The following is a 13603-nucleotide window of genomic DNA, read 5'->3' on the forward strand; positions in this document are numbered from 1 at the left end:
TAGCTAACCCTGGTTCAGTTAGCCTGGAGAGGCAGTGGATGCACACTTCAGTGCATTTTGTAGTTGATCCCTTGTAGTGGCTATTGGTGCACAGTGGGGCTGTGGCAGAGACAGTGTGCCAGCAGTACCAATTGCCTGTTCAGCCATAAGAGGGGATGGATGCACAAAGGGGGAGGGATAGGAATTTAGGGGCATATCAGAACTCCTCCTTGGTAAGCAGTACAACTTTCTCCTAGGGAGTTTTGATCTCCTTACGAGCCATGAACATGTGTCAGAAAAAGTGCAGGGGGAAGCTTGTGGGTTTGGTAAACCCCAGTGGACAAGGAGGGGCATCTGGAAACCAGTTTATGGTCAGTTGCAAAGAGACAAAAAAAAAAATTCTTCTTTCATGTACTATACATACATTTGTACACTTGCGTAGAACATGGGGTAGTTACAATTACTGCCACTTAAGAGATGGGCTGTTTTTTTGTTGCTATAATTAAAGTGTTAAATTAGATAAAAAAAAAGCTGAAACACTAGTAAGGGATTTAAGGAGTTGCAATGACTGCTTTAGGTTTTAGGCAGAGCAGGCTTGAGATGTTTTTTAATTTGCTTCTGGTGTACTTATGGCACCAAAATAAGTTCTGTTTTATGTTCAGCTGAACATCTTTATGCTGTGCTAGTTCTAGTTATCATTACCGAAAAGACTGTTTAACCAATGAAATTGACACATCTGATGATTATTTTTAGGTGGTGGTGATGATTGTGGATTCTATTGTGCGGTATGTCTGAAATAAGATGTAGGTGTACTTTTACTGCTCTCTCTGGTCTGAAGGGAGGGTGATACGACGCTTGTGGAAGCAGTTTCCCATAGACTTCCTACAAGAAATGAGTAATGAGAAGCAGCCTGTCCATAGCAAATACTCTGCAGATTAGTAATGCAGGTCTGTGTTCAGCCTTCGAATGGCTAACCATCAAACAGCTGAATATCAAACAATGAGCATTGAAAGTTCACTCAGAGAACTTTCATTTCATTAGCAGGGTAAGTAACTACTTGTCCAGCACTTCCCCATCTCACACACAAAAGTGTTTCGAACCCATCCATGCGAGGGGCTTTGCCCACCACATCCCCCCTTACTCTATACACCAACTCTGAGACCACATTAGAGTGGAGAAAAGTGGTTTGAAACACTTCCATATGTGAGACAGGAAAATGTTGGGCAAGTACTTACCTACCTGTCGATGAAATTAAAGTTCTCTGAGTGAACTTTCGATGCTTATTGTTCGATGTTCAGCGGTTCGATTGTTAGCCCATTCGATGGCTGACAATAGGCCCTAGTACTGCTGACATGATCTGTCTTTCACTGAACTCTGCTGGGTGGATTAATAATGCAGCAAAGAATTGAGTGAATAATCAGTAGCAGAAACATTACAAGTGGAAGTAGTTTCCAGCACACCGCAGGGGGTATTGTATTTAACAGAAGAGAAGGAAAATATTTGAAAAGAGGGGTAAACTTGAAAAGACCTAAAATAATAAAGGAAAGATGTAGGCAGTGTTGTTCAATGCAGCAAACTCCCCCATTCCACACCAGTCATCATCATCATCATCATCATCATCTTTCGGCTTTTGCTGTTAGGGGTCACCACAGCGGATCATCTCTTTCCATTTCTTCCTATCCTCTGCATCTTGCTCTGTCACACCAACCGCCTGCATGTCCTCTCACACCACGTCCATAAACCTTATCTTAGGCCTTCCTCTTTTCCTCTTACCTGGCAGCTCCATCCTTAGCATCCTTTTCCCAATATACCCATCATCCCTCCTCAGCACATGTACAAACCAACGCAATCTCGTCTCTCTTGCTTTGTCTCCAAACTGTCCAACATGAGCTGACCCTCTAATATACTGATTCCTAATCCTATCCATCCTAGTCACACCAAGTGCAAATCTTAACATCTTTAACTCTGCCACATCCAGCTCTGACTCCTGCCTTTTTGTCAGTGCCACTGTCTCCAACCCATATAACATAGCTGGTCTCACTACCCTCTTGTAGACCTTCCCTTTCACTCTTACTGGTACCCGTCACAAATCACTCCTGACACTCTTCTCCACCCATTCCACCCTACCTGTACTCTGTTCTTCACCTCTCTTCCACATTCACCATTACTCTGAACTGTTGATCCCAAGTACTTAAACTCGTCCACCTTTACCAACTCTACTCCCTGCATCCTCACCATTCCTCTACCCTCCCTCTCATTTACAAACATATATTCTGTCTTAGCCCTGCTGACCTTCATTCCTCTGCTCTCTAGAGCATATCTCCACCTCTCCAGAGTCTCCTCAACCTGATTCCTACTCTCACTACAGATCACAATGTCTTCTGCAAACATCATAGTCCACGGGGCCTCCTGTCTAATCTCATCTGTCAACCTGTCCATCACCACTGCAAATAAGAAAGGACTCAGAGCTGATCCTTGATGTAATCCCACCTCCACCTTAAATGGATCTGTCACTCCCACTGCAGTCCTCACCACTGTCACACTACCCTCGTACATATCCTGTACCACTCTTACATACTTCTCTGCCATTCCCGACTTCCTCATATAATACCACAACTCTTCTGTAGGCACCCTGTCATATGCTTTCTCCAAGTCTACAAAGACACAATGCAACTCCTTCTGACCTTCTCTGTATTTCTCCAATAACACTCTCAGAACAAACATTGCATCTGTAGTGCTGTTTCCTGGCATGAAACCATACTGCTGATCACTAATCACCACTTCCCTTCTTAACCTAGCTTCTACTACTCTTTCCCATAACTTCAAGCTGTGACTGATCAATTTTATCCCTCTGTAGTTACTGCAGCTCTGCACATCACCCTTATTCTTAAAGATAGGTACCAAAACACTTTTTCTCCACTCCTCAGGCATCCTCTGACTTTCCAAAATGTCATTAAACAATCTAGTTAAAAATTCCACTGCCATTTCTCCTAAGCACCTCCATGCTTCCATTGGTATGTCATCTGGGCCAACAGCCTTTCCATTTTTCATCCTCTTCATAGCTGTCCTTACTTCCTCCTTGCTAATCTGTTTCACTTCCTGAGTCACTATCCCCACATCATCCAACCTTCTCTCTCTCTCATTCTCTTCATTCATCAGCAACTCAAAATAATCTTTCCATCTATTCAACATACTCTCCTCTCTTGTGAGTACCTTTCCCTCACTATCCTTTATCACCCTTACTTGCTGCATATCTTTCCCAGCTCTGTCCCTCTGTCTAGCCAATCGGTACAGGTCCTTTTCTCCCTCTTTAGTGTCCAATCTCTCATACAACACTCCATATGCCTTATCCTTAGCTTTGGCTACGCGCCTCATCTCCTTATACTCATGTCTACTTTTTTCATGTCTTTGACAATCCCACTTCTTCTTTGCCAGCCTCTTCCTCTGTATCTCCTGTACTTCCTCATTCCACCACCAGATCTCCTTGTCCTCCTTCCTCAGTCCAGATGTCACACCAAGCACCTTTCTAGCAGTCTCCCTTACTAGTTCTGCTGTAGTTACCCAGCTATTCGGTAACTCTCCACTGCCTCGCAGTGCCTGTCTTAACTCTTCCCTAAACTCCACTTCACAATCACCCTTTTTTAACTTCCACCATTTAATCCTTGGCACTGCTTTCACACTCCTTCTCCTCTTCTTGATCACCAACGTCATCCTACAGACCACCGTTCTATGCTGCTTAACTACACATTCCCCTGCCACCACTTTACAGTCTCCAATCTCCTACATAGGATATAATCCACCTGTGTGCATCTTCCTCCACTCTTGTACATCACCCTATGCTCCTCCCTCTTCTTAAAATACGTATTCACCACAGCCATGTCAATCCTTTTCGCAAAATCCACCAGTGTGCAGTTAAAATCAGTTAAGGTGGACTTTCTTGAACATTCTGTTACACTGTCAGAAAAGCTTCCCCTTTGAATCACTGAATTACAAACAATAAAATGCCATCTTATTGATTTCTGTACATCATACAAAATGTGAATGAAAAATTATAGCCAAGAACAACGTAAGTATTTTGCAGGGAGGGGGTGATTTCTTCCTGTACCTCCTATGTTGAGATGGGGGGGTGACAGAAAACACCTTCTGGCAGCAAACATTGGTCTTTCACAATGATCATACTATACGTAACTTAATGTAGAAAAGCAGCTTCAACAAGGAGATCAAATAGAACAGCAATGCATTGATCAAGCATAGGTAAATGAACAGAAAATATGTTTCTAGGATTAGTAAATGTAATGGTTTTGTCTAGCTTCCTTTAGCCCTTTACAGTCAGAATTTTTGATAGATGTTAATTAGGAACTGCTCTCTGTTCTGTAATGTCTGCATGCCATTCGGTGAGTGTGTGTGTGTGTGTGTGTGTGTGTGTGTGTGTGTGTGTGTGTGTGTGTGTGTGTGTGTGTGTGTGTGTGTGTGTGTGTGATATCTCTCTCTCTATATATATATATATTTGTATGTATGTATGTGTATATATATATATATATATATATATATATATGTGTGTGTGTGTGTGTTTTGGTTTACAGGTATCGAAATTGTTGAATATTGTCATAATTTGAGTATCTTTGGAAGTTCGGCTGTGATGATAGTTATTGTGCTGAATCCATTTTTTCCGTTTGTAGGCTCATCCCACCGCATGGCCATTCATGGAACCAGTAAAGAAGTCTGAAGCACCTGACTATTATGAAATAATTAGGTTTCCAATTGGTATGATATTTTATTCTTTATACCGAATACTGCCATGATGTTAAGTTGCATGTGGGTTTAAATAGAACTGTGTTACAGGAATTTATAGACGAAGTAAACCGGCTGCGTTTGCAGAGCTTATGGTAATGTTTCTGTAATACTATCAGAGGGAGGTGATGTACTTCAACATCTCATGCAGCAGTGGTTACAGAACACCCTTCGGTCTTGAGTCTGTTTTTGTTGGCTATGCAAGAAGAAAAAGTGTAGACTTTAGCGTTCACTGCAGACTAAGCACTGCTTTAAGTTTCACTGCCTTTTTTGTTGTTTTTATCTGTGTGCATCATACCTCTCAACTTCTTACAGCAAGAAGTCTGGACAAAGCCATACATAAAAGTGTGAAAAAGGTGCAAAAATAGGGAAAATTTTTAAATATGGCTCTTACAAACTTACAAAGTTGATAGAATAACAGGTTTTGCATTAGCATGAATTTTCTGAAGGATATGAAGTCTGAAACTCAAATGTCTGTCATTATTTTCGAAATTCGGTCTTTAATGATTTACCATTAATTTGCCAGAAAAACACAATTTTATGAAAAACAAACCAAAAATATGAGGCCAAAATCTGGACATTCTGCTAAAATCTGTACAGTTGAGAGGTATGGTGTGCATTTATTATGCTCACATTTGAAGTGTTTAGATCACCATAGGCTTGAGGCTTTTATCTCTGTGTATTAATTGAAAAGCAAACTAATGTATTAATACCTTTCTGATATTGTGTAGGCACAGTTGATTTCACTTTTTTACAGTTGTTAAAGAAGAGTCTTTTGCTCATTCTGGTAGTTACCATGACAACAAAGCAGGATTTCCAGCTGTTGTGCAACATGGGTTTTGGTTGTCCTTGTGCTAAATAACTACAGATTTAAACATTAATTGTTTATTAGTTCTGTTTTGGCAAATAGTAATGCATAAATCAAATGAATAGTAGTTGTGTGATATGCAAAATACTAATTCTGATTCTGTTTTAACTTGTGCAGACCTCAAGACTATGACAGAACGGCTTAAGAATCGATATTACGTTACCAAAAAACTGTTTATAGCTGATCTGCAACGCATAATTACTAATTGTCGTGAATACAACCCACCAGACAGTGAATACTGTAAATGTGCCAATGGCTTAGAGAAGTTTTTCTATTTGAAACTAAAGGAAGCGGGCTTAATCGACAAGTAAAATGCAGTAGGAGGACATATCAAGACAGGAACTGAATTTGTCTGTGACTGTTGAGGAAGCACCTTTGCAAAGATTCCTGCTGCCAGTGTCCAGTTCTGGTTAGAAAGAAAATGTACAGAAGGTGGAATTTAACTACTATTATCCTAGTGTGGCAGAGAACTGGTTGTAGGTGGATAATTTTGGGAAATGTGTAAACTGAAATTATCATCCTTACTTGCATAACGCAATACTGAAAAACAGATGAAGACAAAGATGGATTATTGTCGGAAATTGTTTTTTAATAATGACACCTGCCCTGATTTTTCTGAAACATTTTTATCAAAGTTACATGTGATGTAAATGTCACAACTACTTGCAGAAAGTACACTCTTTTTTTTTTTTAAATCCCTTGGATTCACATTGATTGAGGTATAATTCTCAGTAGCTGTTTCAGGTGTTCAGTTGTATAGAGTTCACAGTGGGTGAAGGGGGAGAGATAAGCTTAGAGATTATACTTGGCTTACACAACACAGCAGAACTGACGGTTATAACAAGAAGCTAAAGATGTTCAACATTTAGTTGCAGTAATCTAAGCTATATAGATTGTATTCATGGCTGGGATATGACAGCAGTCCAGATTTCAAAGCTTTAGGGCACCTTCCACACACCCAAACCTTCAGAGGCTCATTAGAGATGTATAAGAGACAGTTTGGGCACTGAAAGCTTCAGAGCTTTTTTGCCACTGAAGTGCTTCACCTGTGCAGGCTTTGTGGATTTGACGGTCAGCTAGTGATCTTTGGGGTTGGGCATATGAACCCCCTTCTGGAGAAAACCTTCCACCACTTAATTTTATACTGTGAATTTTTTTTTTATTTTATGCAAAGAAATGCTTTTTTATGGGACTGCTATGTTGCTGAGGAGATTTTTTTACTTGTGTAATATTTATGAGACATAACTGTAAAAAAAAAATATTTTGTTAATATAGACTACCTGCTTGTGGCTTTTGCTGCATTTTGGGACAGTCAAGGAAAATTTACTTCAGAACCTTAATTTACCTTTCAGAAGGTTTACCAACTACCATCTTCAATATGGACCAATCGTCAGCCACCATGGATCTTGTTTCCCCAATCTGGAAGAAGAGGGAAGTTGTTAATGAGTCTTTGATCAACTCCATCACTGCCTCAGCTGTGACCAAAACTGTTTCCTCAGACCTTCCATCTTTTTTGCTCCTAGTCCCTCTGGTGTAGTTCCTTGGGGTGCAACTAAAGACTGGGAAATTGGTATGTCCTCTCCAGCTGTAGGATTGCCTTCACAAGGCAAAAGATAACCACTCTTGTCGGGCTTTTGGAAAGGAGTGTGTGAAGGTTTACTGATTAGCCGGATAAGGTGCCCGATTCCCAGGCTTGGGCTTCTGTCATGGGTTGGTCCTCTTCCAGGAAGTCTCTCGTTAAGATAGAGCAGATAGGTAAAATTGGTAAAATTTGTTTTTTCTCCTGTTTCTTGAAGTATGGACAGTGAAGATTTGCTGGGATTTGTTAAGGGGCCACCCTCTGCTTTTAATATGTTAATTCCTGGTTCCTTATTACATTGTAATTGAAAAAGAAAAAGTTGTCCCTCAAGAGTCTGACAGTGATTTCCATTTAATGAAGGAAGGGTGTTATTCTTCAGTTAATTCTCATCTAGCTTAAGATTCTGATCTGAGGAAAGTGTTTCTTCAGATTTCCTTCCAGAAAAATTATCTTTTTTTGATACTGTTAACAAAATAAGAAAATTATTTCATTGATAAAAAAAAAAAATCAAATCCCTGTGTCCCAGAAAATGTGTTATGGTTTATTATAACTGGAGTTTTCATAACCTGCCATTCTTCTTCCTGTGTTGTCTGCCTTTGACGATGTTTTCTTAGCTTGCATTCTGCCGAAGAGTCAGCCTTCCAAAAAAGTTTGGCAGGTACTATATTGTACCTCAGAAAAAAATTCTTGTTCTCCACCCCCAGATCAAATCTGTAGTTATGAATTTACGTCTTCTGCTGTGAAACATATTGTGAATGCTGTCAAGGATGGAAACAGTTTTGAAAGAGCTGAGGAGAGTTTATTCTTCTGCTTCCTTAATTCAGAACTTTGAATTACCAGGTTCATATGCAAAAATTTGTCTGGCTTTTGAGAACGTCAGAAAGTTAACTGTTAACCTTCCTACTTCCGAGGTTAAAACAAGATATTTACTAGCTTCTTCTGAGAACATGAGAAAATTGACTTTAACCTTACTACTTCTGATGTTAAAACTTCTTTAAATACGTTAACCGTATCTGCTTCTCAACTAACCAGCACTCTTTAATGTGCTCTTATTCTTCTAATGCTAGTGTTTCCAGAGCTGCTGCTATTGATTTGATTGTAAGATTTGTTTGGTTATGTTCTCAAAACGTACTAGAAGATGTTAAAGCTGAGATTTTGAATTCTGTCCTGGACAAAGATTTGTTGTTCGGTCTCTCTGCTGCTGATTTCCTTCAATAAAATGAATGAAAGACAGAAACTGATTCAATGAATCAGTCATATTTTTCAAACTTTCTTTTCAAAGTTTAGTAAAAACTTTCCTTCCTTTTCAGGATCCTTTTCCAGAAAACTGAACAAGCAGTCTCCACAAAGTTTTAGCAAGAAAAATTTTAAAAAAAAAAGTGTCAAGGAGACTCAAAGAAAAAAGCTTGAGCCTTCCAAGGCCAAGGGCATTCACTATTTGTCAGGGTCGGGAAAAGAAAAGAGGAGACCATCTTTCAAGTATAATCAAATGTCAGTAAATAAAGAAATATTTGCCTGTGTCTAAGCCTCCATGTTTCACTGTGGCATCAGATTATCTCAGACAGCTGAGTTCTAACCATTATCCAATAAGAGTACTGAAGGCAGTGGCAATTCCTTCCCTCTTTCCAGGGGATTAGTCCCCATCCTGCACACCAGAAGTCCCGGTTTCCTTCTATTTTAGAGCAAGTGTTGGTTCAGGGTATGATAGAACATGTGTCCACAGCTCAGATGGGCAACATGTTTTTTTTTTTTTTTTTTTCAAGGATTTTTTGGTGCAAAAAAAAAAAATAAATAAGGAATATAGAAACCAGTCATAGACTTCTCCTCTCTCAATCTTTTTTCTTCCCTTTTTTGTCAGGATTTCAACATTCAAAATGTTAACACTTTAAAAGCGATGTTACCTGTCATGGTTGTCATGCAGCTTCATGGAAACATTGCACTTAAAGAAGCTTATAGTCACTTGCTGATTTGCAAGGAATTCAGGTCTGATTTTAAGATTTTCTGTGTGTGGCTCACATTATCAATTATCTGTCTTATCCTTTGGTCTGAGGCATTCACATCTTCCCATATCTTGTTGATTGTCTTATATTTGCAGACACATTTTCTAGTTGACAGGTTCCCTAATATGGGTCATGAAACTGCTGCTCAGTTTGGGGTTTCAACTGCACTTGCAGCAGTCATCTTTCATTCCTTCCCATCACTAGTGTTTCTACTATGTCTTCTTAATTCATCCGTAGGAAGACCCTTTCTTCCACTGGGCAAAGTAGAACTGTACAAAAAATATTTCTGGACTTCTCCAGTTGATTTTAGGTTTCTGCCAGGGAATTTATTACAATTATGGGTTTACTGGCTTCTATGATTCTTACAGTTCCCTTAGCCAGACTTCACATGAGAAGAATTCAGTTGTACTTCAGATGTTTCTGGAATCAGCATCATCACCCTTTGTTTTTTTTCTATTGCAGTTCTGAGTTTGTCAGAAGTGTGCTTCTTTGGTGGATGGATCAGTTGTCTTTCAGTGGTATGTAGACAAACAAGGGCATTCCAGATCTTTTTCTCTTTGCAGACTTGCTATGATTGCTTGGGAGGCAACAACTCTGCCCAGTCTTATTCTTCAGGCTTTATACATTCTGTCAGAACAAAATCTTGTAACAGACAAGCTGAGCTGAACCAGGATAGACCATCATAAACGGAAATTACACCGGGGGGGGTCTTCCAAGTACACATCAAATAGATCTGTTTGATTACTTTCAAAACACAGCTAAAGAAATTCTGTCCTAGGATTGCTAGGCCTGGAAGACATATGCCTCCTCATTCCCATGGATGGGAATGTTCCTTTCTGCTTTTCTACCCTTTCCACTGATTCCCAGAGTTATTTAAACGATCCAGGAGGACTGTCCAAAGACTGTAGTGGTGACTTTCTGTCCCAGGCAACAGTGGTTCTCCTTTCTGAAATTGACCATGGGCAATGGCCATATGCTTTCTCTTTGACTGGATTTACTCACAAAAAGAATAAGAGTTATTTAATACACCCCTTTCTGAAAACACTTCAGTTGACTGCCTCAGTATGAGTTCTGATGCATTTTAGGAACCTTTTTTTTCTGAAGAAGTGCTGTGAGTATTAAATGAGTTGGGAAAAAAATGCTACTAGAAAATCGTATGTTTAAATGGAAATTCATTTTCTAGTTGGTGCCACTTTAAGAACCAGAACCTTTTCAAGACATGCTTGCCTCTGGTTCTTGGTTATTTGTGTGAGTTTTTATCCTCTGCCGTCTTATTCTTATGTCAAGATTTATCTTTCATCCATTTCTGCGTGTCTGCTCCTAGGTCCACCTTTCTACCTGTCCTGAAGTCAATTTTTGAAAGTGGTTTTACATGCCACTTGGAAAATGGGAGCTCCTCTTGGGGTCTTAATATTGTGCTTGAAAGGTTGACATGTCTGCCATTTGAACGAGCTCATCAGGCAGATTTAAGATTCTTAACATGGACAGCTGTATTAGTTATTGTTATGACATCTCAAGAAGAGTATCTTGAGTTACAAATATTTATGATAAGTGAACCCAACTTATTTTCCATAAGGACAGTTTTTTTTGAGAACTAATTCTTCTTTTATGCCTAAAGTAGTTTCATAGTTTACTTTAAAAACATACTGTTCATCTTCCTGTATCCTTTCCAGGACCTAAAAAGGACAGAGAAAGAATTCTAAGTATTGTGGATGCCTACAGGCAGCTCAGATACTGCTTGTAGAGAATTAAACTATTTAGGAAAGCCGATCAGCTGTTTATCACCTATGATGGTAAGAAGAAAGGACAAACCAGTGTCAGGGCAGACAGTTTCCAGATGATTGTCTCATGCAGTTTCTGTCTGCTATGCTCACCTTAGTGAGCCACTTGTAGGAAGGATTATGGCTTTGGCTTCATCTGTGGTTATTGCAAAAGGGTTGATTCTAGAAATTTATGGACACTGTAGCTTGGCCCCTCTATGCATAATTTTACAAAGCATTACAAACTAGATTCCTTTTATACACTGCATTACAAACTAGATTCTTTTTCCACATCCTGAACACACTTTGCAAGCACCAGTCTCCCTGGGATCAAGGATTCTTTTTCTTCCCTACACGTGTATAACCTTTAGTAATTTACCCTGGTCTGCAGTATCCCTACACGTGTATAACCTATAGTAATTTACCCTGGTCTGCAGTAGTGGTCTAAATGTTAAACATTGTACAGTTGTGTAAGTAAATTTACTAGCAGTAAGGATTCTGTTAGGTCACTGTTGCAGTATCCTTCCCCACCCTGCAGCCCCTTACTTTTTTTTGTATGTATTAACCGTGTGGTGTTGCATGTTTGTATGTGATATTGTTTGTATGTATGTACACCCCTGTGTATACATATGAGAGTAAGCTATATTTTTATTTTAAATTTGGGTGTTCTGTTTCTAGCTGTTTTCCTTCCAGGGCTGTAGCATCCACTCTTGGGGTAAGAAAACTCAAGCGTTCTATGCCCAAACTGCCCCCTAACTGGCTCTGCTGAGGCCAGTGGAAGTTTGAGTACATGATAGAGGACCTAAAAATGGCTTGTGGTCATATCCTATGCAAGGATATAATCTGTAGAGATTAGGCTACTGCAACAGTAATCTGTTAAAATATCTGGTAACTTTATTTATAAAAGAAAGTACAGCTGTGTAAGTAAAGTTGTTAGCCAAGTGTTGCATTGTAGTAAAATAGTAAGGAACTACGAGTAATCATGTCAGTGATGTGCCATACAGGCTGTGGTGCTGCAGAGATAATGATACAGGATAGTAAAACATAATTTCCAAGCTTTTATTTTATTCTAGGCTTGATGATTTCCATGATCTTACTTTGCATGCAAAGGTTGTTCAGTTTGCATGGAGCTTCACAAATTGCTTTCTTAAGGATGTTGAGAAGCAGTTGACTTACTCGTACAAGTTTCACCAACAGCTCTTCAGTGAAATGTGGTTTTGAAGTTAGATGAGGTAGCTGTAAGAGTGCTGATGTTTTATAGTGAATGTACATATTTCACAAGATACAGATTAAAGAGTTTGCATTGTAATAAATATATATATATATATATATATATATATATATATACACATACATATATATATATATATATATATATATATATATATATATATATATATATATTTAGTTACGTAGGACCATTGCACTTTGTATAATACTTTTTTTTACTTTCCAGGAAAAGAAGAACCCATTCTGTAGTTTACATATGTCACTGGTCTGTGTGCTGTAAAAGTCAAGGTTAACTGGCAACTTAATGGATTGAGGCAGCTTACTACAAAAGAGCTTTATGATAGTGTTAGGTTTGAGTCCAACCATGTCTGTATGATACATTCTGCAATTCTGAGCAAAAGGTTGGAGCTATTCACTTAACCATTCAGTGCACCCATCTCAGCTCCGTAGACAAACACACACACACACACATATATATATATATATATATATATATATATTTATATATATACCAAATGATGCTGACCTAATTAAGAAAAAAAAATAAGAAAGATGTAATAGTTTACACTGATAAATTCGCTTACATTTAATGTCTGCTATAGAAATCCACAACTCTTTTTAACCAGTATGTCAGGATTGCCTAAAAAACATCTTTTTCCTGTCTAAAAAGAAGCTTTTTGCCCAGTGTTTCTTTACTAGGAGTCATTGGAAATTCTTTGTTTATGTAAGTATGTGGGTGTCTGTCTGCGTGCATGTGTTTTGCTCTGTGTTGTCACATCTAGACATATAAAGCACAATACTGTGACTCCCATTTCTTGTGTGCATGAAAGACCGAATGTTTTTGTCTTTCACCACAGTATCTTATGAGGAGTTCAGATGTTCAGTGATCACAGTTGTGGTTTTGCGCCATGTGCTGCTTCTTTTGTAAATCTTTAATTTGGAGGATTGAGTATGGAACAAGATACAGTTTATGCCTTAATCTGTGTGTATTTAGTGGTGTACTGGCTTCCACTTCAAAGATTTCTGTGCCTTAGTACCTAGTTACAATGCACTTCAGAACAAACCTTTTAATATTATGTCAAGCTACTCCCTCCCCTACATGTATACGTAGAAAAAGTGTTACGAAGTAAAACTACAGTGCTAGATCATTTGGCAAAATACAGTACAAATGAGCATATTGAGAAATAGTAACTATTCTGGGCTTAAAGGTAAATATTTGATTAGGTGGTCAGCAACATCTTCACTTTCTAAAGACATTCATTGTAACACTGAAAATACTTTTTAGTGAGGAAAAAATAGTATTTTTTGTTTTGGCGAAAGTTGGCTGAACTTCAGAAGAGTGGACTACACAGGTTGGTAACCAAAAGATGGAAGCATTTATGTCCATATGGTGATG

General features: G+C 38.7%; 1 protein-coding gene across 2 annotated transcripts in view; it reads left to right on the forward strand.

Annotated features, from left to right (window-relative positions):
• Positions 1–12037, forward strand: part of KAT2A (lysine acetyltransferase 2A) — a 647704-nt gene extending 635667 nt beyond the window's left edge. For both annotated transcript variants that reach the window (XM_044054728.1, XM_044054730.1), the window contains 2 exons: positions 4659–4743; positions 5756–12037. In XM_044054728.1, the coding sequence (XP_043910663.1) occupies positions 4659–4743; positions 5756–5949 (279 nt within the window). In that variant the 3' untranslated portion in view covers positions 5950–12037. The remainder of the gene's footprint in view (positions 1–4658; positions 4744–5755) is intronic.
• Positions 12038–13603: the final 1566 nt, after the last annotated feature.

The sequence above is a fragment of the Protopterus annectens genome, chromosome 13.part0 (assembly GCF_019279795.1).
Source record: "Protopterus annectens isolate FY-2018-M chromosome 13.part0, PAN1.0, whole genome shotgun sequence".
Lineage (NCBI taxonomy): Eukaryota > Metazoa > Chordata > Ceratodontiformes > Protopteridae > Protopterus > Protopterus annectens.